The following is a 26,351-nucleotide window of genomic DNA, read 5'->3' on the forward strand; positions in this document are numbered from 1 at the left end:
TGTGCCCATGTTAGTTGGATAATTTTGTCTAAAAGGGAGGGGGGACTTTGAAAAAGGAGTTAGAAATTCATAGTAGTTAGAAAGGTTTGGGATGAGTCAGAGAGAAGATGGATGGGACAAAGAATGAAAGGAGTAGATAAAAAAAACCAAATTGAAATAAACACATACAGCTGCCGCCGCCACCGCCATCACCACATGAAGTTTTAGTGGCTCAAATAGACCTCTCTGAATACATACCCATCTGTACATAGAAGAAATATTTGCATGGCCTGATATGCACATGTATCTTCCGAACTATGCAAACATTGTTTTAAACAAATAACCGAACTTATACATACATATAGACTCATGACACGTAGTAAAGTTTTATTAGCAGATATATATATATATATATATATATATATATATATATATATATATATATATATATTACGCTCGACTCTCCCAAAATCCAAAAGAAAGAGGCAGCACTCGCGGACCAAGGTCAAACCAGGGTTTAATTAGAGGGAAAAAGAAAAGCACAGACGCGTTTCGGCGTGAGCCTTCGTCGGTGTGTCATTCGTCCACATCTAACAGTCCATGTTATAAACAAACAAACAAACCATAAGCATTGTCATGGACATAGGACTACACCCCTTACGCCGCTGTGGGCGCCATCTTGGAATGGTGTTCTCTCCAAGGGTCTTTACAGATTTAAACATGAAGTGATCATGGTTAAAATAAAGCCGTGGATCGGCTTGTGTCCTATGACATATATGTACAATGCTAACATAGTCACATCAGTGCACAAAAAACACATATAAGAAGTCGCACAAATCCTCAAGCACATGAAAGCAAGAAACGAAAAGAAAAGAATTAGTACCTGGCCTATAACAGCCAATGAACCAATTATTCTGTCATAATTCATCATGGTTCCTAGGTAATGCTATTTACAGGATATATAACAGGAAAATACTCTTTTAGATTCAAGGAACTCGCAAAGGAAAGGTGTATTTACACTATTTACAGAAGTAAAGTTGGACTAAACCATATCTAAGTGTGTGTAAAAATGAAAAATATAATAGGTTGTCAAGATGGATACTTCCAGGTCACAATTTTGTGTGATTGTCCTAGTGCTGCAGTATCGGTCGTAGCAAGGGAGACAAACCTATGGTTCAAAATTATACCCTACATCCGGTTATTTACACGTACATATACAAATGGAATCCCACACTTTTCATGTATAGTGTATGTATATGTCAGTTGAGATTGAATGTCTATGGGTATATTAACACATCCATGGTAGTCCATACTCATTTTCGTCGGGGGGCAAAAGTATATAGGTATCATTATTTACATACTAGTTCAAAAAACAGATATACAAGGTATACAGAAATTCATAGGTCAGGTTCATAGATCTCATAATTGGAAGACTGCCGACAGAACAGATTGAGAGGGGTGCTGCTGATCTTACAGAGTCCACATACATATTGTCCCATGGAGCATATCTGTTCTAGTTGGATTTTCATTACAGTGTATATGACTTCCTATGGGAATGGACACTCAGCTTATCCTATGTTGTTACTTGCCCAGGTGATATGCTAATTCCTCCCCGCTGTTGAGCCCACCAGGTTGTTTCGTGGATAAATCTACAATATATCTGGACTCTAATCTGCGGAGTCGCCTCAGCCTATCGCCTCCTCTTACATTCGGTGGGACCATGTCCAATCCGAAGAATCTGAGTAGCTTACGATCTTTGCTATGCTCCTCTGCGAAGTGCCGGGCGACCGGATATGAGATGTCAACTTTCTCAATCGCCCGTTGGTGCTCCAGGATCCTCAGCTTGAGCTCCTTGATCGTGCTGCCTATGTAGCGTAAGCCGCACGGGCAGACCAAGCAATAAACCACAAACTGGGAGCTGCATGTAATGAAGTGCTTGATAGGCACTTTCTTCCCGGTATCAGGTATGTCGAATGATAGCACCCGTTTGCTGCCACTGCAAGCCTTGCAATGGCCGCAAGGAAAGAAGCCTGCCATCCGCTTCAGGGAGTTAGCTTTTGGTGTTGGTTTCTTAAGGTGGCTTGACACAAGCATATCACTGAGTGACCTACCCCTGCTAAATGTGATTAAAGGGTAGGCAGGTAGGTCGTCTGCAAGAACACTGTCGGTTTTTAAAATGTTCCAATTCTTGATTAACATGGCTTTCAGATCCCCCGCTCCTTTTGAATAAGGAGTGATGAGTTAGAATTTCTGTTCCTTCCAACTATAGGAGTTTCAATGGCCAAGAGTTGCGATCTCTGCATCTTCCTTACTTTTTTAAGGGTCTTAGTAAGTAAGGTGGTACCGTAACCCCTCATGGAAAATCTTTCTATACACTCCGAGGCAGCCGCCTCGAAATCGGAATCCTTGGAGCAGTTCCTACGGATCCTCAATAGCTCTCCGTAGGGAATGCTGTTCTTGAGTGGGGTGGGATGACTACTGCTGGCAGAGAGTGTAGAATTGCCAGCAGTGTCCTTTCTATGCAGGGTGGTATGCAACTGATTGTCTTCAATGTACACTCTCAGGTCTAGGTACTCCGCTCTCACCGGACTGACCGAGCCTGAGAAGTGCAGATTGAGATCGTTGTTGTTGAGGATCCTGATGAATTCCTCTGCCGAGTCCATCCCTCCATCCCAAACAATGAACAGATCGTCAATGTAACGATACCAGCTTTTTACCTGCCCTGTCTCCGTCCCTGCCGTGCAGCTCCTGGGTACCTGCTCCTCCCACCAGCCAACAAAGAGGTTCGCGTAGCTGGGGGCAAAGCAGGTACCCATCGCCGTCCCAGATGTTTGGATATACATCTGATCCTAGAAGAGGAAAATGTTATTTGTGAGGCAGAACTCAGTGAATTCCAAAATCATTTCGTTGTGGCATGCATATTTCATTGGACGTTGGCCTAGAGCATGCTTTATGGCTTCCAGACCCTGCCTGTGATCTATACGAGTATAGAGGCTGGTTATATCCAGCACCATGAGCAGGTATCCAGAGTTCCATGTCAGTTCCTGGATCTTAGTCAGGAAGTCTTTTGTGTCCCTTATGTAGGATTCAAGTTTTATTACTAAGGGAAACAAGATGTTATCCACGAAGCGTGACATGTTCTCGGTCAAACTCCCAATTGATGATATTATCGGTCGTCCCGGAGGTTTTTCCATGTCTTTGTGAAGTTTCGGGAGATGATAAAAAGTTGGTAACATGGGGGTGTGGTTCCTGAGACAGAGGTTTTCATCCTTCTCGAGCATATTCTGGTTGTGCCATTTCTGTACCAATATTTACAACAAGGGGTGGTGAGGGACAGAGTCTCTGAATTAAGCAGAAAGCTCTCACCCAGTCAAGAGATCAGGGCTAGATCCAACACCGTTTTTTAGCTCACTGCACCATCCCAGTTTCAGAACCTGGCTGTATGCAAATTAGTCTGTTCCTGTCCCAGTGCATGATGGGAACAGGGCAAACCAAACTACAAAAGCCAATTCTTACACTGGGAATATTTACAACAAGGGGTGGTGAGGGACAGAGTCTCTGAATTAAGCAGAAAGCTCTCACCCAGTCAAGAGATCAGGGCTAGATCCAACACCGTTTTTTAGCTCACTGCACCATCCCAGTTTCAGAACCTGGCTGTATGCAAATTAGTCTGTTCCTGTCCCAGTGCATGATGGGAACAGGGCAAACCAAACTACAAAAGCCAATTCTTACACTGGGAATATTTACAACAAGGGGTGGTGAGGGACAGAGTCTCTGAATTAAGCAGAAAGCTCTCACCCAGTCAAGAGATCAGGGCTAGATCCAACACCGTTTTTTAGCTCACTGCACCATCCCAGTTTCAGAACCTGGCTGTATGCAAATTAGTCTGTTCCTGTCCCAGTGCATGATGGGAACAGGGCAAACCAAACTACAAAAGCCAATTCTTACACTGGGAAATGCCAGAAACCGGTCCCCGGTAGCTTGTCTCCTTTCTGGTAAAGAATTGGCTTGGTAGTTTAGTCTGCCCTGTTCCCATGATGCACTGGGCCAGGGACAGACTGATTTGCATATAGCCAGATTCTGAGCTGGGATGGGGCAGTGAGATAAATAACGGTGATGGATCAAGCCCTGATCTTTGGACTGGGTAAGAGTGGTCTGCTCAATTCAGACACTCTGTTCATCACCACCCCCTTTTGTAAATCGATTTTGGCCACTATAGGTGTGGCAGGGTATACTCAGACATGAGTCCCTTTCTCACTACTCCATCAGGATTCAAGCAAGCCGGGCCGAAGAGGCTGAAATGCCAGAAACCGGTCCCCGGTAGCTTGTCTCCTTTCTGGTAAAGAATTGGCTTGGTAGTTTAGTCTGCCCTGTTCCCATGATGCACTGGGCCAGGGACAGACTGATTTGCATATAGCCAGATTCTGAGCTGGGATGGGGCAGTGAGATAAATAACGGTGATGGATCAAGCCCTGATCTTTGGACTGGGTAAGAGTGGTCTGCTCAATTCAGACACTCTGTTCATCACCACCCCCTTTTGTAAATCGATTTTGGCCACTATAGGTGTGGCAGGGTATACTCAGACATGAGTCCCTTTCTCACTGCTCCATCAGGATTCAAGCAAGCCGGGCCGAAGAGGCTGAAATGCCAGAAACCGGTCCCCGGTAGCTTGTCTCCTTTCTGGTAAAGAATTGGCTTGGTAGTTTAGTCTGCCCTGTTCCCATGATGCACTGGGCCAGGGACAGACTGATTTGCATATAGCCAGATTCTGAGCTGGGATGGGGCAGTGAGATAAATAACGGTGATGGATCAAGCCCTGATCTTTGGACTGGGTAAGAGTGGTCTGCTCAATTCAGACACTCTGTTCATCACCACCCCCTTTTGTAAATCGATTTCTGTACCAAGGCATCGTATCTCATTATGCTGCTTTGATATACTGCATTCGTGCATTCCCTGTAATAGTTGTTATCTGCAAGTTGCCTCAAAGCTTCAGCTCGGTATAGTTCTCGACTCATAAGCTTGATGACAATAGATTCCTCATTCATCAGCCCCTTCAAGGCTTGGCGTTGATCCTCGGTGATATTGTTGGTTAGGATTGACGGTTTAGATTTTCTGTAGGCGGTCAGGTCTCTTTTCATTGCCTCAGTGAAGACGTCTATTGCGTCCCAAGGTGTTTGAGGCACAAAGGTCGAAGCAGGCTTGAAAGTGCTCTCCTCTATTTCTTGTTCGACCCCTTGAAGAACTGCCCGTTGGGCAGTGGACAGGTTTGTCTATTCTTGTTGCAAATCCTGCTCCAATCGTAAGTCCTCTAGTGCCTCGATAGCTGGTAGATCTCTAGCGCTCAGTATGTCCATTTCATTAGTTTTGGGGCCCCTCTTGGTACTTCTCAAGTGTGGGCGCATTTTGAAATGTTTATGTAGCTTCAGCTTCCTTGTGAACCGAAATAAATCGATCCTGGTCTGTGTATACTCGAAGTCATTTGAGGGACAGAACATGAGACCCAGACTCAAGACTTCTAATTCAGCCTCCGTCAATCGTTTGTTGGTCAGATTCACTACAGTTAGGTTGGTTTGGTCGGTACCAGTTTGTGGATTCATAGTTCTTATTTTTTGGCTGTTTGGCGGCTCGTCCAACGGGACGCTCTTGCGCTTCCTCTGCCTGTTTTTCCCGCCGCCTGCCCTCCTCGTCCTCCTCCTCTGGCTGATGATACTGTCGCACTGGCACCTGCATCCGTGTTTGCTTCCACGTCTGGCGGTTTGTTTTTTCCGCCCCTTAGCCATGTGCTCTTGATGACCTCGTTTTCCTCCTGAAAAGGAGTCATCTCAGGTAGGGCATCTTGCGCACTTTGCCGCACGCCTTCTGAATCCTGGTCATTCTGCCTCCGTTGTTCGTCTCCTGACTCATTCTCCGTCAGGTCCGATTCTGATGTGGCGGGTTCGGTTTCCAGCCTGCTGCCTGCCGACGCTGTCAGCGTTCTCTTCTGGAGGGCTTTTCGGGGGGCATCAAACTTTTTTGCGTACGTTAGAACGCGCCCAGTTGCGTAGTCGTTGGCATCGCGCTCGTATTTTTCCTGTTTGCGCATTCTGATTTTTTGCTCGTACTTTGCCAGCCTGCCTCTCATCTGGTCTCTGTGCTGGGATATTATTGCTTTGGCCCCCCTGTCCGTTTCTGCATCAAGCTCTTCATTGATAGCGTCAATTTCCTCCAATACTTTCCCCCTATCGCTCCAGGCATACTTGACTAGAATTTTCAATGTGCCTTCGCAATAGGAAGCTGTATGGTCGAACCAGTCTGTTAGGAGTTGGGGGTCAGGATGTTCCTATGAGGGTACTGTGTGCACTCTCAGCCCCCTGGTACTCTTTTCTCCTCAATGTAATTTGTGAGGCTCGTCGCCTCCCACCACTTGCGCACTTCGCGCTCATGTAATTTCTCCAACTTGGTGAAAATGTCCTTTAATTTACGTTCCTGTGTGGATTCGGCGGGGACTGCTGTTTTATCCACCGCCTGTACTGGAGCCCCCTTGCGTTTAAACATGTCCTTTGCTGCATTCATGCGCTCTGAATCGGAAAACATTCTTCCGTGTTTTTCGACTGTAGACGGGTCTTGGTAACAAAGGGTATTGCTCAGACTGTTGCTAAGCGACCCCTGGTGCTTGTTTCCCTCGCGCCCGGCTGACCTTAATACCGCTGACGTTCTGCTGCTCGGTGCTGCTACACGCTAGGCATCATGCGTGATAAACGGAAAGAACGCAAATAGCTCACCAGCAGGTTTGTCGGTCTCAGGAGCCCTGGAGCAGTCCAGCGCTACCCAGCCACGGCGTCCTCGCCGGTTCCGACGTTATCTTTATGTTGTTGTCCAGCAGCTGCAGCGGTGCACAGCGTTACTCCTCCTCGGAACACGCTCACTTCCCACAGAAAGGCTGTGCACTCAGGAACGGGTGCTGCTAGCGGCTCGTGGGGAAACCGCTTCACATTACGCTCGACTCTCCCAAAAGAAAGAGGCAGCACTCGCGGACCAAGGTCAAACCAGGGTTTAATTAGAGGGAAAAAGAAAAGCACAGACGCGTTTCGGCGTGAGCCTTCGTCAGTGTGTCATTCGTCCACATCTAACAGTCCATGTTATAAACAAACAAACCATAAGCATTGTCATGGACATAGGACTACACCCCTTACGCCGCTGTGGGCGCCATCTTGGAATGGTGTTCTCTCCAAGGGTCTTTACAGATTTAAACATGAAGTGATCATGGTATATATATATATATATCTTAACAGGTACTTCATTCATCAGAATAAACGTCACCGACACTCAGGAAAATGCTGTGGAAAGTTGAAAGTGGAAATGTGGAAAGTTTTCCTGCCAATTAAATTTTCGTGCACAGCATTTTCCTGAGTGTCGGTGACGTTTATTCCGATGAATGAAGTACCTGCTTAGATATATCGGGTGACCGGGAGCCCCACGCCGACTCACCCGTGAATGTGACTGGTTTGGACCAGAACTTTGGCGTTGTTGTAATATACATATATATATGTATATATATGTATATGTATATATATATATATATATATATATATATATATATATATATATATATATACACACACACAGCAATATGGACACAGAAGCAGCAATATTTACATGGTCTGATAAACACATGTATCTTGTGGTATAAGATACATTTTCTCTCCTTATACTAAAGTATCTGCGTATAACAGGAAGCACATCTCCGTGTATGATTGCATGGGAATAACGGCAACCTCCTCTCCATACAGTGAGAATCATAGTTTGTAATGTTAAAATATGCTTGCATTGTCTATATCTTTACAAACACACACATGCAGAGAGGTATCTGTAGTAATTATTGACAAACTGTGACATTTGTCTATTGTTAGAAAAAGAGGTCTAAAGGTATATACACACATTCCTCCACTTATAACTTATGTAAGTAAGATGGATTCAACATGTACTATGACAAATGTATATATGTAGTGCAATATATATATATATATATATATATATATATATATATATATATATATATATATATATATTACCTACTGGCGGTCGCCAGTAGGTAGTTATAGTTAGGATTTTTTTCAATGTTAAATCTCAAAATTCTATTTGGAATAACTTTGGCACCGGTTGACGAATCTGCCTGAAAATTTCATGAAAATGGCCTCGTCGAGCTCCGGTCCTTCCCTGAAAGTTTGGGGGGGATACAATAAGCGGGGGCCGAGATAAAAGGGGGGTCCCAAAACGCGTTTTCCCCATGTTAATTTCCATAGGGCGGTCGATTTCACTTTTAGCCCGAACGGCTGAATGGATTTACACCAAACTTGGCAAAATTGTAGGGACTGGTAGCCCGATGTGCCTTTGCTATGTCTCAAGATATGTGCTCCAGTGGATTTTGAGTAATTTAGGTTCAAAAAAATATATATATCTATAGCAGCGCACCGGTGCGCGCACCAGGGAGCGCTCCGGGCGCGTGACGCGAGGTGCGCATGGAAAGCTGATTGGCTCTCGGGTGTCTGTAAACATTCCAAACAGTCCAGAGCGGTCGCCATCTTGTGTCTCGGTAAAATAGAGACATAAGAGGTGGCTAAAACAAAGTGGGAACTGACCATAAGGCGTCCGGGATAGACCCCTTTGACCCCCTAGGTTTGATGTGGGGGCTATAAAAGGGCCCCGCGGGGCATTTAAAATATTTTTTTTTTTCGTTTTGCGCGGGGGAAGCGCTCGGTGCGCGCACCAGGTAGCGCACCGGGGAGCGTAAAATGAGGGAAAAAGATGACAGAGTTTTAAAAAAATGAAGTTTTCATTTAGAAATTGGAGGTAGTTCTTAAAAGAACTTTTTTTTTTCTTCTTTTTGTTGTTTTATATTTTTTTTGTGTTTTTGGAACTTTTTGAACTTTTTTTGGCTTTTCAAAACAGTTTTATATTTTTTTTTGTATTTTTTAGGGGGAGAAACAAAAAAAGGGAATTGAAACTGGCTCAACTGGAGCAAAAAAACAAAAAACCCAAAAAATTATTTCTTTTTGGGGCACTTGTGATTATCACCTGCAAGGACGATGAGCTTAATACTTTGTTCCCCATAGGAGATAAGCTTGCCACAAGCAGTGCAAGTAATTTTAAAATCAGCAAATCTCGGCTGAATGCAAGGCATCACCTCAGATGTTTCTGGTTGCGAGGAAGTGGGTTGGTTTCTTTGGGAGGGGGTCCTTGATGACTGGGGGAGGTTACTGGCCAGTTCCCGGAACTCTGCACGAGAGTAGTTGTTTGGATGCTTTCTTGTCATGTGCCGAATCATGCTATAGTTACCAAAAGAATATTTCTTGTTTGGGTTGCCCCGTGAAAGTTCATCATTGCAGATGAGGCAAGTCACCTTGGGAGCATTCACCTTTTTTTTCCCCTCTGGAATTGAAAAAAACTGCCAAACAATGTGTGGTTTGGGTTTGTAAGGTGTATTTTCTTCTGGCAGCCATCTTCTTCTCCCCTCCTCCTCTTCCTCTTCCTCCTCCTCCTGTTCTTGACCACCAATATAATTTGGAGCTGGTCCTCTTGGTGGTGGTGGTGGTGGTGGTGGTGGGGCAGATGCACCAGCTGATGCTACTACTGAAGCCATTATTTGGAGCAAAAAAGTAGAGAGAGCAACAAACAGGTCTTCCTCAGTCAAAGGACAAAGTCAGAATAAGGAAAAAAGGTGGGGTCTTTCATCATTTAGAAAAAAAAACTGTCCTGAACCAATGAGAAGTGTTATTTTCAGGTCACAAGACCAGGGGCTTCATCATTATGAAACTAAAACTGTTATGAACCAATGAAAAGTGTTATTTTCTGCTCACATGACCCGACGCGCTTACGCTACGCGCACGGGGGCGCGCAGCGTAAGCGCGTTGGAAGTTTACGTTTTGCGATCGTATTCGCTCGAGTACTTCCGGGTGCGCTTACTCCGTGCGTATCACGCGGTCGCGGCTACGCGATACGTCACGATCATGTTTTCGTTTGCGATATTGGCGCTCACGAGACGCTCCCCGGAGCGCGCCCGGGGGCGCTTTTCAGAAATACGCTTTTCGGGGCGCACTCCGGGGCGCGCTCTGGGAGCGCTCCCCCCAAAAATTAAAAAAAAAAAAAATGGGATAATTGTAGAGACAGGTAGCCCTATTCTGAAGTGGTTTGTAAAAAAATTAACTTTATAAAAATATGTATTGTGCTACATTGGGCTTAATATATGTTAGAGCCAAAATGTAGCCCAAATGTAGCCCAAAGTAGCCCAATGTAGCCCAAAGATGGCCACCAGAGAACAAAAATTGTAAATGTAGCCCAAAATTCAACTAGATGTAGCCCAACTGTAGCCCAATGACAGAATGTACCAGAGTGTTAAAAAGAACAACTAGAGTGCTAACAGTCTTATTTATAAAGTGAAACTTATAGTTAGGAATTAGCATTAAAAAAACCTTTGAAATTCACTGAAAAAAACCATAGGTTTCACACCAGTTATAGTTAGGAATTAGCATTTAAAAAACCTATTAAATTCACTGAAAAAACCATAGGTTTCACACCAGTTATAGTTAGCTGGAAATTTTACTGATATAAAACCATTGAAATTCCCACGTTATAGTTAGTCGGACTCACTATAACTTGCGCGTGCAATGCACTGCTGATGACATCACATATTACATCACTCATGACATGGTCAGTGACATCACTCATGACATCACTGATGACACCATCCTTGTGACACAGTCACAGACCTCCTCTCAGTGTAAAGTAACCCTTGAGACACATATTCAAAAATAGAAACTGAAATTTTTAAAAAATGGACATACCTATATCAGTTACAACAAGCAATTCTGTACTTCCACTATCTATATACACATCCACTCATTCACCAACAGTTCTATATAGTCACTCATACATATACACACTCATCATATGAAGAGATACACCTATACATCCTGTTACACACCGACATTCATCCAAAAGTTACTCACACACATATTCACACGTGCAAATAAACTATTGAACAACCATTTATTTGAATATAGAGTTATACACACACTTCCACCTTACTTCTACTGAAAATTACACATATTTATTCTCTTAAACAATCACTTATAGAAACACATACTTATTTAAACAGGAAATCTTACAATCTCTTACTCTCACATATACTCACTTATATACATCAATATTCATATATACTAGATTAAAACATATGTAGTTACTGATAAAGACACTAGTGAGACAGTCATTCACTCACTAACAAACACATATAGACACTCATCCACCCATACAGTCCTGAACATATGCTGTCTTCAAAACACATACAAACAAAGAGTCAGTCACTCATGCATCTATGTGCTAAGTAATACCTCCACCAAACCATATAGACACTCATACTGATACTACTAAAAATATCAAATAACCCATATACATACGCATGTAGCTACTTATCAACACATGTAGCCACTTATACACAAAGTGAAACACTAATATATGTATTTAAATATTTAAACATAACTCACTAATATTTATTTTTCAGAAAGACACATATTCACTGGATGGTGTCATCAGTGATGTCATGAGTGATGTCACGGACCATGTCATGAGTGATGTAATATGTGATGTCATCAGCAGTGCATTGCACGCGCAAGTTATAGTGAGTCCGACTAACTATAACGTGGGAATTTCAATGGTTTTATATCAGTAAAATTTCCAGCTAACTATAACTGGTGTGAAACCTATGGTTTTTTCAGTGAATATATATATATATACACTTATATTTGTTTTTATTTTTTTTCCCCTTTTTTGCAATATATCAAATAAAATACAAATTGCATACTTGACCACCTATCTAGATCTAACGTAATTCTTTTTTTGTGCTACTGAATTTTGTATGTTATTCCTCAGTGAAGGTGGCACGCATTCACTGCCCTGTTGAATGTGCCATTGTGTGCAACATGATGCCATATGTTCCCTTGCTGTGAGAAAATGACCCCAATATACAAATGGGCTGGCAAGAGAAAAAGACAGCACACACCTTTAACACTTTGATCCCATAATGTCAATTACATTTGTTTCCCTCTCCATATAAAGCAGTTTGCTGAGTGCGGAGGGAGGAACTCCAGGTCACTGGTCTTAAGTATGAATTGAACATTACAGAACTTTTCTCAAATTGAACTCGCAGGCCAGTCCAAAATCATGAATATTAATCCTCTGGCATTCTTGTGAGTTGTTAGCTTGGTCCAGTATCCCTTTAGTCCAGAATCTGCTGCATATCAAATGTTTCATACAGTCAAATGTTTTTTGTTTCCAGCTGCTCAAAAAGAGTAGGTCTCCATTGACTTCATCTGGTTCAGGAAGAGGTTACATGAACTCAGAGTTAGTTATATACAACTTCCAAATGTATAGAATAGATCCCTAACTGCTTAACACTGATGATCCACCTGCTGAAACATGTAAACAGAGTACTGCATCATGAAATGGTATGTACCGAAATGTATCTCTAAGGTACCAAATGGAAAGAGAGCGGATATCAAATAGTAATGTATTTTACACAGTTAGTCCTCCACAGGTGAGTCTAACCGTGCAGTGTAGAATTTCCATGTAACCAATGTGTAAAGAACTGATGTGGGTCAAAGGGAATTGTTAAACCAGGGACACCACGAGTGAACCAGATCCATGGTGTGGAAATTAGAGAGCATCCACATTTCACATACCATTAATCATGAAGTACAGAAGCTAATTAGATAATACATTAAGCATAATAAGTATTGAACTGCAATAGTTAAATGAGTTCTAATGGTACAAGTAATACGATTTGACTTTTGCTAAACATAAGGATAGGTCAATATGATACATGCCTAAGTACACTGAAACGTTCAATATGGAAAAATTAACTATTAAGCATATCGGACGACTGTCTAATAGTGTGGTCTGTCGTGCGTTGTATGGTATCTGAACTCCTATAAATAATCAAGGGCAACTCACTGGAATGAGCGTATCCTCATGAACCCAGGAATTAGAAAATGCTTTCTCCTTGTGCCTTTCAGCATTTTGAAAAGACGCAATGTGTAGGACCTAAGGCACTGAATAAGAAATAACTATTGTGAGTCCAAAGCACAGTAGATATAACACAAGGGGTCAATTGTCGGTGAGTCAAAATCCTAACCAGTTATATGATAGTAAATGACTAAAATGCTCGTTCAACATCCTATTAGTTCATGGAAAGAGATGTATTCACAAGCAGTACCAACAGTGCAAGAAATAAAATCCCATCAATGCATGAAACCGGAGAGCTAAATAAGACAAAAGGTGTCAGCATAATTTATAGGACCATGCGTGTGTGGTGCACATGCCTACAAAACAACGTTGCAGTTGCATCCTAGGCTGTTTTGTATTCCATTTTAGGTTTTGCCTAGCCAATGCGTACGAAGTACGCATGTGCTAGGAAAAACCTAATGAGTATAGTATAGGGGTTGGAATCCGCCCCCGTCTTCCATTGGCTAGCTCCATAAATGGAGGCTAGCCATTGGAAGACACGTTTGTCCGTCCATGCAGGACCAGATTCGGGGGCGTTCCCGAGAATTTTTGGCTTTTGGCGACGTCAGCCGAAAGCCTGTTCTCGGGCACGCCCCCGAATCTGGTCCGGCATTGAGACGGCACCCGCCTTTCTGCTCATAGCGCTTTTCTGCCCTAGCGAGTGCTCACCTCGCTTTTTTGTAATTAAACTGTCTCCTGGCAGGCGCCCAGGGACCTTGCCGCTATTGTTTATTTTCACCTCGAGGGAGCCCACCCCTCGGTGAATTCACTCCCCGCCTGCAGTAGCTGAGACGGGCCACCGCGCTGCCCGCGACGACCCGGAAGCTGAGGGGGCGACCCGGAAGTCCCGCCCCCCCCAGCGCGGACAAGGAGAAGCAGCTGCACCCACCGGCAGGGCTCCATGGTGGAAGAGGAGCCCCGCCGCCGCCCGTGAGAGCACCCGGCCCCAAGAAGCGGGACCGGGTGAGGAAGAGCTGCAGCCTTGCAGCCCCCCACGAGCTCCCGGGACCCGAGTGAGCAGATTGAAAGGTGCGTGCCCTTGAGCGTTTGCTCCGCACCACACCTTGCCCCTGAGGCTGCGCCGCACCAGCTGACCTGCCGGTACAAGTTGTGCCCGCTACTGAGTGCCGCCGCGCCGCCTCCCCTTCTTGCCTGCTCCCCGGTATCCGGCCCGTGTCACAACGCCGGTAAAGTGTATTTACCCGACCCGCCCCAGAGGGAATCCCCGAGGCTGCGCCACACTGAGAGGAGCTGCCCTGTACAAAGGAGTACGGGCCGCTCTAAAGTGCACTTCCCGCCGAAGGATTTCCCTGCAAGCTTCGCATCGAAGAAGCCAGGACATAAACAGCGCCCCTGACAGCTCGCAGAGCCCCCCCCCCCCCCCCGAGGCCCCGCTCCAGCGCCGAACGCCGCCACGAGCCGGACTCACCTCAGGCGCCCTGATGAGACTCGACCCCACTTGCTTAATCTTCCCGACGGCCCCCAGCGACTAGGGACCCTTATGGGTAAATTGCTGCCTCTTTACAAACGTGGATTATTATTATTTGGTATGGGGTCGACTAGAAATTTCTAAAATGGTAAAGCTAAAGTAGGGGAGTTACTGTCTAGTCCAGAGTTTAGCATTCCCTCGAGACTCACCCAGAGGAGGCCCCGAGCATTTATATATAGAACACGAGGACATTGCGAGTCACGAGAGCTGTCTCCGGTAAATATTCGGCTGAGAAGATTTGGGAGCCGCAGACAGTGATAGCTACACCTTATTGTGGCAGCCGTATGACTATAGCACAGAAGTGGGGAAGTATTGACCCCCCCCTGCGATACATTTAAAAAAACAAACAAAAAAAACCCCACTTGTTTCCCATTCATGTTTTGGGAGCGAGCCTAGCGCCCCTCACCCGTCATTTCTCACAGCCATGCGCCTTCTCAATACAGGCATTCGAGACGGAGGTCGCGTGGAAGAGTGTCCCCGTGTGAGAGGACTACCCCCTCCGGCGTGGCCGGCTGATGGCAGTGCGCTGCTCTATTGTTGTAGAATGTGCTTTATTAGCCCCCAACCAGGTTTGTGCAGCACTACTTAAACACCAGCACTACACATCTGCAATGGGCAGAGATGGATTAATTAAGTGTCCGTAGCCATAGCGTGTCCAGTACAGCTGCCCTTCTAATGATGTTATGTGCACTACAGCATTTTTCACGGAAAAAAAACTACAAACGCAACAATTCAATGAATAAATAACATGCGTGGGTTGTTCATTTACATACTAAAGCTGCATTTAACAGTTCCCGTTTGTTTTTGCCGGTGTTCTAAATCTTAATGTGGCCCATGCTGGTAGGAGATAAGTTTAGGCGCTTCACCACACTGGTGGTTCAAGCAGAGGGCCTCTGAAAGAAAAATCACCACCCTGGCCGAAATCAGTCAAAGATAGGCCAGCCAGTGGGCCTTCCTGCTTGAGGTTGTAGGAGCCCTATGTGCTATTAGTTTTACTCACCGTGGTCGCCTTGCCTTTGTTTAAAATGTCACGAATTTTACAACTGTGATACTGCCACAGTAGTGGTGGATGATTAATGCAAAACTAGAACCCATCTGCCAACTGCACAAACAGTGCAGCCATGAATCTAGGCACCTCAATTAAGCACGGTGCACAAATTCCGTCGCCAGCCTGGTTACACGTGTTGAAATTCAAATTATGTTCTTCCCTGCACTGTAAACGGTGTCAAAGTCGCATAAGGTGTGACAAGGTTTTAATGAAAGGAGTAGTGTGCCAGACTTCCCAAACAAAGGCCTCCCTCAGCCACAATTGGATTTGAGTAGTGGATAGGTTATTGTTGCTATTACTTAGAAGGGGTTTTCCAACAGGAAATAGACAAATCCAGTAAGATACAAGTTTAATTTAGGAGTAGCACATTTTGAAATAATTTCAAACAAACATTTAGCTTTCTATATAGAGCTTCCTACAACACTACTGTTGTTTACAAGAGCGCTAAATAACAGCCTTTACAGTTACCTCATTTAATGATAAGAGTGTAATATTGGTATGGAATACATGTTCTATCAGGAGAGAACGTGTCGGTGGAGTGCGTGAGTGTTCTATCTGGTGAGGGATAGACAGAATACGTGTGTGGTGCTTGTGGTGTCCGTTCATGTCATCACGCATCTCAAGAGCACATCAGGGTTTAGCAGTCAGTGTCGGCCATCTTGGGGGAATAATGAAAACAAAGTAGGTGCAAAAAGAGGTATTCCATTTCATCCAAGTGCTGGTAGAGGCTCCAAATACACCATCAATTTTCACTCACAAACTATTTTTATTTTGTAGTATTATTTTTAAATATGTGAAGTTCATACCTAAAGGACCTCGGCAGGGTTTTGCCTTTTCAGGTCTCACCTACATACATCTTTACATGTTAGTACTCTAGTACCTACTAGCCACAATGCAATACAGAGTGGGCTGCGGTTCAGACACTTGGTTAGGATTGCATGGTTTTCTTGTCTATCTCGAATCCCTGATCCATATTCTACGCCTTTCTTCCCTTTTCTTATATCTGTCCGGCCCCAGGAGCAATTCTGCTTCACTGTGTTTTAAGATGGAGGACTTGCAACCTTCCACTGTTGAAGTGAGGGGATGAATATTTTTTTTTGGGTTTCAGCACTTCATGCGAGTGCATCACTTTCTCCCCCCCACATGCCCACTCACTACCACCTACTACTCTTCCAGTGCTTCCCGACACTACTGACAACCTGCTTCACTAATCTATCTATCTATCTATCTATCTATCTATCTATCTATCTATCTATCTATCTATCTATCTATCTATCTATCTTTTCAGTTTGTGCTTGAGCTTCAGTCTGGCCCAACTGAATGCGAAAAAAGGCTACTCAAATTAAAAGCAAAAAAAACAAACACTCAAGCAAGCACTTGCTCAATAGACAATCTTCTTCACAACAGACGAAGGGCGAGGGACGGGTGGGAAGAGTGTAGTGTAAGAGGAGGAGACCGTGTGGGAAAAGTACTAGGGGAGGGAATTGAAGGACGAGAGTGTGCATGAAGAGCAGTGCTTGAGGAGTGCCAGGGCATTCCCCGGTAAAGTCAACAATGAACACTGAAGCAGACCCTATGGGGCACTCTACTTCCGTCATTTGCCAGCTGAAAAACACGACCTTCTCGTATGTCACAGGCTAGTGATGCAACTCGATGTCACCACACATTCATTTCATTATTGGTACTTCTGTGAAGCGCTCTGACACCTTCGGGTAAAGTCCGCGCTATATAAAGTTGCATAAATAAATAGATAAAAACACAGGGACTGAGACAGGCGGCTACGTGTGTTTACCATTGGTGTTCCAGGGCCTAAAGCATTATTTCATGGCAACTGAATAACTAATGTACTGAAACTTTTAAATGCCTCTTGGTGTAATTGCTTGTGGTCCTACGTAAAGGTGCTATGTTTGTGGTAAATCCATGAATATTTGGGACTTGCATTTTTTAGGTTTTGCCTGGAGGGGGCTCGCAGTGTGTGGGGGGGCTCTGTGTGGGTGTGTGGGGGGCTCTGTGTGGGTGTGTGGAGGGCTGTGGGAGGGGCTCTGTGTGGGTGTGTGGAGGGCTCTGTTTGGGTGTGTGGGGGGGCTCTGTGTGGGTGTGTGGGAGGGCTCTGTGTGGGGGCTCTGTGTGGGTGTGTGGGGGGCTCGCAGTGTGTGTGGGGGCTCTGTGTGGCTGTGTGTGGGGAGCTGTGTGTGGGGGGGCCCTGTGGGTGGGAGCTCTGTGTGGAGGGGCTCTGTGTGGGTGTGTGGGGGGGGCTCTGTGTGGGTGTGTGGAGGGCTCTGTGTGGGTGTGTGGGGGGGCTCGCAGTGTGTGTGAGGGCTCTGTGTGGGTGTGTGGGGTGGCTCTGTGTGGCTGTGTGTGGGCAGCTGTGTGTGGGGGGCTCTGTGTGGGGGGCCCTGTGTCTGTGGGTGGGAGCTCTGTGTGGAGGGGCTCTGTGTGGGTGTATGTGGGTGGCATTTGCGAGAGATTAAGCTATTGGCATTGTAAATAACAATGCCATTTATTTAGCTGTTGTGCTGTAGCTATCATGGGACAGCGAACGTGATCATTTGTAGCTCGTCCATGTATTTTAGGTAGTGTGAAGTCCTTGCTCCTGTGTTCTACTGGGTGCCACCAACTCGAAGAGTGCCACTGTGTTTTCAAGGTGAAACATTATAATAGAGGCGAAAGTAGAGCTTTACGGTAACAAGTGAAATGCATGTAAAGAATGCCAACATCTATTGCTGACATTTCTGCTTACCGGCATCAGGATATCAATTAGAACTGAAGTTCCATGGGTCTCTTAAACACAAGTTCATTCACATTTTAGCCTCTTGCACTCTTACATGTAGGCACATTTTCAGAACAAAGAAAGGGGCAGTTATTTAATGAGGAGAAAAGATAATGGGCCAGAAGGTGTGTGGGGGGGCTCTGTGTGGGTGTGTGTGGGGGGCTCTGTGTGGGTGTGTGTGGGGGGCTTTGTGTGGCTGTGTGTGTGGGGGGCTTTGTGTGGCTGTGTGTGTGGGGGGCTCTGTGTGGCTGTGTGTGTGGGGGGCTCTGTGTGTGTTTGGGGGGGTTCTCTGTGGGTGTTTGTGTGTGTCATTTGCGAGAGATAAAGCTAGTGGCATTGTAAATGACAATGCCATTTATTTATGTTAAAAAAACCATAAATAAAAATGTCAAGAGCAATGCCAATAGCTCTAACTTTAACAAAGGCAAAACCATTGCATTGTAAATGTTTGTTTTTGCCATGCTGCACTGCATGGCCAAAACCATTAACAATCCAAGAAGTCCCAGAGGCCAGATCTAGTGGCTTAGCTGCCAATGCTTGTCTCATCTCGTTATAGAGACATAGCCATTTCACTAGCGCTGTACATTTTATCTTCATAAACCTGGTTTTGTAGGTCAATTGCCATATTCTTTGTACTCTAAATTATATACTGTGTATTTTGGAAGGAATGAAAACTGATAAGCACTGTCTAATTCAGATGTTTTACTTATAAAGCCACAAAACAATTTAAGAAGACGAAGGAAACCGCTTGCAAATAAAAAAATATTAAATTATACATGCTATCATTTTTTTCCTTAGATCAGGCAGTTGATTCTGTTAGCGCTTGATATCTTCATGTTATGTATTATGTTTCCATTATTTAGTTAAATATTCTTTTCTCCTTTTACATTTCAAACAATGTTCTTAAAATTCAAGGTGATTTTGAAGACCAATTACATTTTAAATCAAGCATTGGCAACGCCAATCGGTCTGGCTCTGGGAACTGGTGTGATTTTTAAAAAAATCTTTTATTTTTATTGCAATCATACATAACTTAAAAAGAACAACAAACAAGGATTTGCAATGCAATAGGTCTCGCATTTACGCGAGTTTAGCTATTGGCATTGTAAATGACAGCGCCTTTTATTTATGTTTTAAAAACGAAAACATAAGTAAAAGGCATTGTTATTTGCAATGTCAATAGCTCAAACTTGCGTAAATGCGAGACCTATTGCATTGCAAATGCTTGTTATATCCAGCAATACCCGATTTAAAGGCTGACTCCTCAGAAGGACACAAAGTCACCTCTTCCTATGTCTTATCTATTTTGCACCAGCTCATGCTGTTTTTCTATTTACCCAATGTATATTTGTTTGTGATACATTTGACCTTGTTAAGTAGCTGCTCCCCTGTATAGATAGGTAGACCTTTATTGGACAACTGAGGTCCAGACTACCGATGTGGTATTACTGCAACATGAATTATCTGTACCATGGCTATCTTTAATTCCAGGATGCATGAATATCGCAGTTTTTCAAGTAATACCTTAAACGTGTCTTTAGAAAGGATAAATTACTGGGGGATCAGAGGTAACACACTAGATTCCCATGGTAACTCTGCGTTTCGCATGTGGGAATTTGACTATATTTCTGTTACTGAAAATACAATCTGACTTGTATTTTTTAGTGCTCTCAGTAAAGGGAATTACCAGATGAATCTGGAATTCCAGCCTACTCGGATTGAGGCCCTGAGTACAGTTACACCTATGTTGTAAAATACACAGAGTTCGAGAGACGGCTGAGGGAATTTTGTATTAATCAGTCTGATTCTTGCAGATTCCTCAGTAAAATTTTGTTTTTCTTTCCTGAATGTTCTTAACAGAAAAGATGTCGCATGTTGATAAACTTTTGGGAGCTTCTCCAAACTGGTACTGCAGCCGATCCAGTGATGCTGCCAATGGCATATTTGGATTTGGAGCACGGAACTCTGTCTTCCTCGTGTATATCGCACCCCCTGAGCCGCGCCTACATGGTAAGAAATGCATGCTTACATGATTTAAGACCTGTGTACAAATACTATATACATCATACTTGTCACTCTGAGGCTACTTGCATCTTGCCTCTATCAGAGACCGAACCTATACTCACAGTAAAGCAGAGAGTAAGAAAATCATTTTCAGGCAATTGGTTTAAGAGAAACTAGAGTCCTGATGCAACCTAGTCAGTAATAAGGCAAATTAGTCCATGGGCTATAGATATTATGGTCCATACAAATATTGATCTAAATTTAGTGCAAACTTCGACTTAATGATGGAGTAGAAACGGGCATGGCCTGGCAAGATGGCCACTCAGATGCTCTGAGCCCGAGATTTGGTGCACCCAGTCTCTAATTCTCTGTAATCTTCTTGTACACACACTGAAATGCTGGTGAACCGGGTTGACTGAACGCCGGTAATATACCCTTACCCTGTGATATCTTTCCTGTAAAGCTCTGAGACCTGTCAATGGTGGGGCGGCTCTTCCGGCTCAAAGGCTGTGTGACTGGTCGAATCGCCTGCAGAGTCCAGCGGTGTTGTAGAGGGACGTGGAGGTGTCCCCGAGAGTCGGTGTGGCTATTGTGGCTGAAGGAGTGCCTACACACCAGAGGGCAGTCCCGGATCTGTGTGGTGTGTAAGTCTGCCGCAGGAAACAGCAGGGCTGGCCAGAACTTGTTGGGTTGCTGGAGGGGATATTACCAAGGCTTTCGATAATCTTGAACGGACCTACTTAATGCAGGTACTCCAGAGGATGGGGTTTGAGCCCCGTTTCATCTACTTGGTGAGGCTGCTGTACACAGCTCTTGGGGCCAGAGTGCAGAGTTTGATGGGGATACATGTCGGGGCTGCTCAATGTCCCCTCTCCATTTTGCTTTGCCGCTGGAGCCTCTGGTGGTGAGGCTTCATAGTGAGATGTGGGCCCTTGGTATCAGGGTGGGGGACTCCACTCACCTGATCTCCCTATATGCAGATAATCTTATTTTATTTCCCACAGCCCTTCGATGCGGTGCCGCTCCTACGGGCGCTGTTGGAGGTTTTTAGAGCGTTGCAGGACTGAGTATTCGCAGATGTAAATAGCTGCTTTTCCCATTGGGGCACTTATTGAGAGTCCAATGTAGTGTCTCACGACTATGTGCACCAGGACCCTGCTGTTTCGGGGGGAACTCAATGAGAGAATTTTGTAATCGTTTGGGGAGGTGTCAAGATATGGTTAGGAGAAATTGAGAAGTTCATTTGAATGGGTGAATCAAGATGTTGGTTACAAGCTCTCTGACTGGCGTGTTCATTTTGCATGCTCCCCAGCTGGGGAGGACGCTACAACGGGCAACAAGTGCGGGATTTGTGCCCCAAATAAACAAGACCGATGTCCTGAAGGTTTGCAATTCTCTGCTACAGCAAACTGCTTGTGTGTGCCACGTGTGCCTCTTCGATGAGAAACAGTTCTAAGTTGCTGTGTGTGGAATCGAAGCCCCACTTCAGCCCATATATAGCCCTCAAAAAAGTTGAAGGCCCTGCAAAGGAGTATCCTTGAAAGCACACCAGAAATTATTTGGTAAAACTGAAAGGAGAGATCCTGTACCACAGATTATCACAGAGCCATCATCAATACAAAGCGAAAAATCCAGATGGCAGCTACCACCACGTACCAAGCACGCGCTCAAGGTATTGAAAACCAGTTGCGAGATTCGCTTACCAGCGAAAACAGGAAAAGTGCTGTAAGACCTCAAGATTGGGTGAAACAACCCAAGTGCATGCAGAAGGTACAGTTCCTGTAGATGCTTATAAGGCCTTCAGGATTCTGAAGTTCTTCATTGGCTGTTGGCGGGAGTGCGAAGTATGACGCAGCTGCATTCTTGAAACCACCACGCCATTCGATGCTTCAAAAAAGCAGAATTTTGGCGTCAAATGGACCACATGGATTTAGGCCTTGGATGGTTTCATAAATGCTCTGGAAATAGTAAATGATGAGAAAGATCATTAAATATTTAAAATATGTTGCTGGTGATGGAGTAAAAGAAGTGAGAAAGAAAATCTCACAGACTGGGATAATCTTCTACCATCAAATCAAAGAAGCATTAGGAGCCAAGTTCAATCCGATAACAAATTTTGATTATGAAAGGTATATTTTTAATCAAGCGAGACAAGTTGGTGAAACAATATATGAGCTTGTCGAGAGACTTGATGTGCTTATCAAACAGTGTAAATTTAGCAATACGGAACGTGCTGACATGCAGAGGCAGTAGTTAGAGTACAATGGGGAGTGGGGGTTAATGAACCAATATTGAGGGTACTACGAGGTGTACAGGAGGACTGTACGGTATGGAGCTAGCACCTACCTCACTGGGAGTTTGGTTGTTTCAATGATTGGAGACTGATGATAACAAATTTATAGCATTAGAGGAGAAAGGAGTGAGACTGAGCGATCGGGAGGGAAGGGTCGAATCCGTGGGGCTTTCTGGAACCAGAGATTAAGTGCACACAGAGTTACTGTAACATTTGATGTATTTTTTTGGGTTATTGATGGTTGTACTGCAATTGTGTAACTGTGATTTGTGGTTATATGTGACCATGGCAGTGGACCTGCTCAGCAAAAAATAAATAGCTAATAAGAAAAGTTTAAAAACATTATGGATTAAAAAGAAAGCAACCTGAATAAATTACTGGAACTATCTAATAAAAAACATATCAACTAAATGTAACTAAATGTTGAAATGGAAAATGGCAGCAACCATGATAAAATTACTTAGACTTTCTAAGCAAAAACTGGCGAAATGCCTAAAGCATCAAAATATAGCACAGTTGTGATAAAAAATTCCTTAACCGTTTTACTAAATAAAAATCTTTTTTGTAGTCTTAAAAAAAATCTAAGTGTGAAACTGAACATGCCAATAAATCGGCATTGGGCTTCTGGGAACTCAATCAACTGAACTCTAAATAATCTGAATTTGGGGGGCGATTCAGAGATTAGTCCCTCTATTCTTCCCCAAACGCATTGGAATTTAATTTGTAGGAATGGACAAATGTACAGAGGATTTATATTTGTTAAAGACTTGACTGGGAAGGCATGTTAATGATGCTTATTTTGTGTCTGTGGTAATCTTTCTATTTGTGTAGCGAGCAGACCACGTATTCTAAGGTAGAAGGCAAAATTGTGTTTCTAATAGATGTGGTAAATGGATAATTCTTGCTTTACGAAATAGGACAAGACACTCACACAACTAACCCCTCTTGGGATGGTCAATGACTACCTTACACTGCTCGATTGGAGAGCTTTGAGAAATGGGACTGAATTGAAATCACAACCCTGGGAGATATCTGGCATGGAGGAAACTTAGAATCATTCCAGGACCTAAAACGCAAGTTCTAGCGATCATGTATGCGATCATGTATGCAATTTCACAAATGCTTGCAACTCCGACATGTCCTGTGAATTATCTTCAAAACTTCACTACACTCCCTGAGCACAGCCCTCTTGAGGCCAAGCTTCTCATAGGCTGCTTGGAGCAAGGTGCAATATCCTGCATATACCGCCATTCATACTCTGTTTTCTCCAACGGATTTATGACACTTAAACAGAAATGTAAGGAACTGACAGGCTTTCTTGAAGAAATTGACTGGTGTGATGCACAGATTGCTTCCAGAGGTGTAGTTTTTTCTTCCAAATTGTGATTGATCCAAATACACTACCGAAATACCACTGACCTTACACCTAGATGCTTGTAGCATGCCGGCAAACTTCATCAACCTACCTGCTTCTGCTGTAATTCTTTCACAAGGTATGTTCTTGCCTCAGGATAATAAACTCCTGGAAGGGACTTAAAAAGCCTTTATCTCGAAACCTAGAGCGATGTGTGATCCTGATTGTGAGAGTGGGGCTGTTAGACCTAATAGAAGACTGGGTGGCCCTCGCTGTGAACAGACAAAGGTTCAGGTGGCCACAACTGTCGCCAAACAAGATATTTCACGCAGGTGAGATCCCCTCATTCCCTACCCTAGTTGAATGGCCAGAGGTGGTAGATCGTTGCTCTGAAATGGAACAGCCTATTTATCAAGATAGGGTATGTCCATGAAAACACACTAAGATCTGGGGCAAGTGGTGGGCATTTTAAGGACTAAGAAACTATGGGTGATGGCCCTGTGGGTGAGGGTGACATGCTAAGGTGGATGTAGCTTTACAATGTGTCCAATTCTGAAGTGCACTGTGCTGATGGTTATTAAAAAAAATCATTTATCAAAAACATAATAGACAATTCTTTGTCCAGCTAACAGCTGATGGCAAGGTAAGCAAAGCTGCTACTTTTCTTTCTTGAAGTAAATGCAGTTTACCTTGATATACTAATTGTCGCAAGCTAATTAAAGCAGGCCACAATTGTAGTCTGTTCTGTGCATGCATAGTAAAAGGTCTAGAGTCTTCTGCATAAGGCAATAGTCTGTTTACTATAACGATTGCAAATAGACTATTCATTGTGACTGACAAGAGGCAAGTAACATTTCTTTTTAAATTCTATAGTATTTATTATCTTGCCTTCTGCTGTCTGTGTCAAAGTGAGCTGCAGCATAGTCCACTGGAGCCATAGTAAGAAAATGATTTTATTCTCATTTAGAGGATGATGGTTTATTTACTCCTAGAGCATATAATCAGACTACCAGTGCATAAGGAGCATGGAGGAAGATGCTAATGGAAGTCAGTGGAGTGAACGGTTTATAGATGAGAGGGAGGGCTTTAAGATTATTCCTACTCCTCTCCTAGCTAAATTTTCCCGGTAACTCTGGAGCTACAATTACCTATCGAATATTAACAGGTTTTGCAGATTCATCAAGAAACCTGCAATTATTGGTGGGTTCATCTGTTTTTCTTCTCCCTACCAATGGTCCTCTAAAGTGTATAGGAGGGTTTGCAAATTGAATACAGTAGAAGTCTGAGAACTGTACCTTCAGACACACTTGTCAACTGTTTCCCATTCAAGAAATTCTGCATGTCTTGGTCGTCAGACATTCTGGCCTTATTAGGTTGAAGTCAGCAAGGAGTGTAGGCTTAACCTGCTAGGAAAAGTTCCTTTATTTCTGGCTTTGTGGTAATGACAAAACACATCCTTTAGATTCTGTTTGAGCTTGCAACAAATAAAATTGTCCTGTACTGTACTTATTCTAACATAGCTGCGATTGATGCTAACTTATAGCCCTTCCTGTGTTTCAGGCACGGCATCTGATGGCAGTACTCTTTAACTAAATGTCATTATGCTAGTTTTTCCTTAGAAAATCTTTACTTTGAGAAGACAGTTCATACTTGCCTCGTAACTGGGTGCTAGTGTACCACATCTAGGCAATACTACTTTTTAGGCTATCAGGCACTTGGTCTCCAGTGAAGTCTTAATTCCAGTAGTAAAGGGAGGATACCTGAAAGTGCTGGATGCGAAATAAGTCAGCAGAAATATGGTGCTCAGAAAGCAGTTGCCCATAATGCAAGAAAGATGGCATACCCCATAACATTTGCCTTACGTTGGTTTAGAGCATGGACTCTCTCCAACTATTTCCCAGGGGCTAAAAAGTATAGCCTGTGGTATGACCGAGGGCCACACTGATAACAGTATGGTGGGAGTAGAGCAACGGGAGTGTTAACCGGGCATATGGAGGGTGAATTGTCTACACGGTGTGAAGTTTGAGCCATGGAGTTATTTTGAGGGTTTCATTCTATACTGCCCCTAAATTAGATCCGACTCTCTAGAAGATACTGAAAATAGATTTGACAATACTGTGTTAGGCTGTATCTGAATTGCTATCCCTCTACCACAACCTGGAGTAGGCCCTCGCGATCTCCAATTTGGCAAGTAAAGCGTACAAAGGAAGAAACTTGATTATTAAATCTAAATGAATTGCAACCTTAGGCCTCACAATCTCCTAATGCCTTTTGTTGCTTATATGTAAACATTAGGAGTACTTAAAAACAGGCAGCGAGCATTATAAAAATAAAAAAAATCTGGACTAAGACTGAATTGGGCAAACGCAAACACCTGCC

At 43.8% G+C, this 26,351-nt stretch overlaps 1 protein-coding gene across 3 annotated transcripts in view; it reads left to right on the forward strand.

Moving 5' to 3' along the window:
- The window catches only part of GEMIN5 (gem nuclear organelle associated protein 5), a 500,185-nt gene that overhangs the window by 49,921 nt on the left and 423,913 nt on the right, over nucleotides 1–26,351 (forward strand). For all 3 annotated transcript variants that reach the window (XM_086931243.1, XM_086931244.1, XM_086931245.1), the window contains one exon: nucleotides 20,182–20,331. In XM_086931243.1, the coding sequence (XP_086787369.1) occupies nucleotides 20,187–20,331 (145 nt within the window). In that variant the 5' untranslated portion in view covers nucleotides 20,182–20,186. The remainder of the gene's footprint in view (nucleotides 1–20,181; nucleotides 20,332–26,351) is intronic.

This window comes from Lissotriton vulgaris, chromosome 7 (genome assembly GCF_964263255.1).
Source record: "Lissotriton vulgaris chromosome 7, aLisVul1.2, whole genome shotgun sequence".
NCBI lineage: Eukaryota > Metazoa > Chordata > Amphibia > Caudata > Salamandridae > Lissotriton > Lissotriton vulgaris.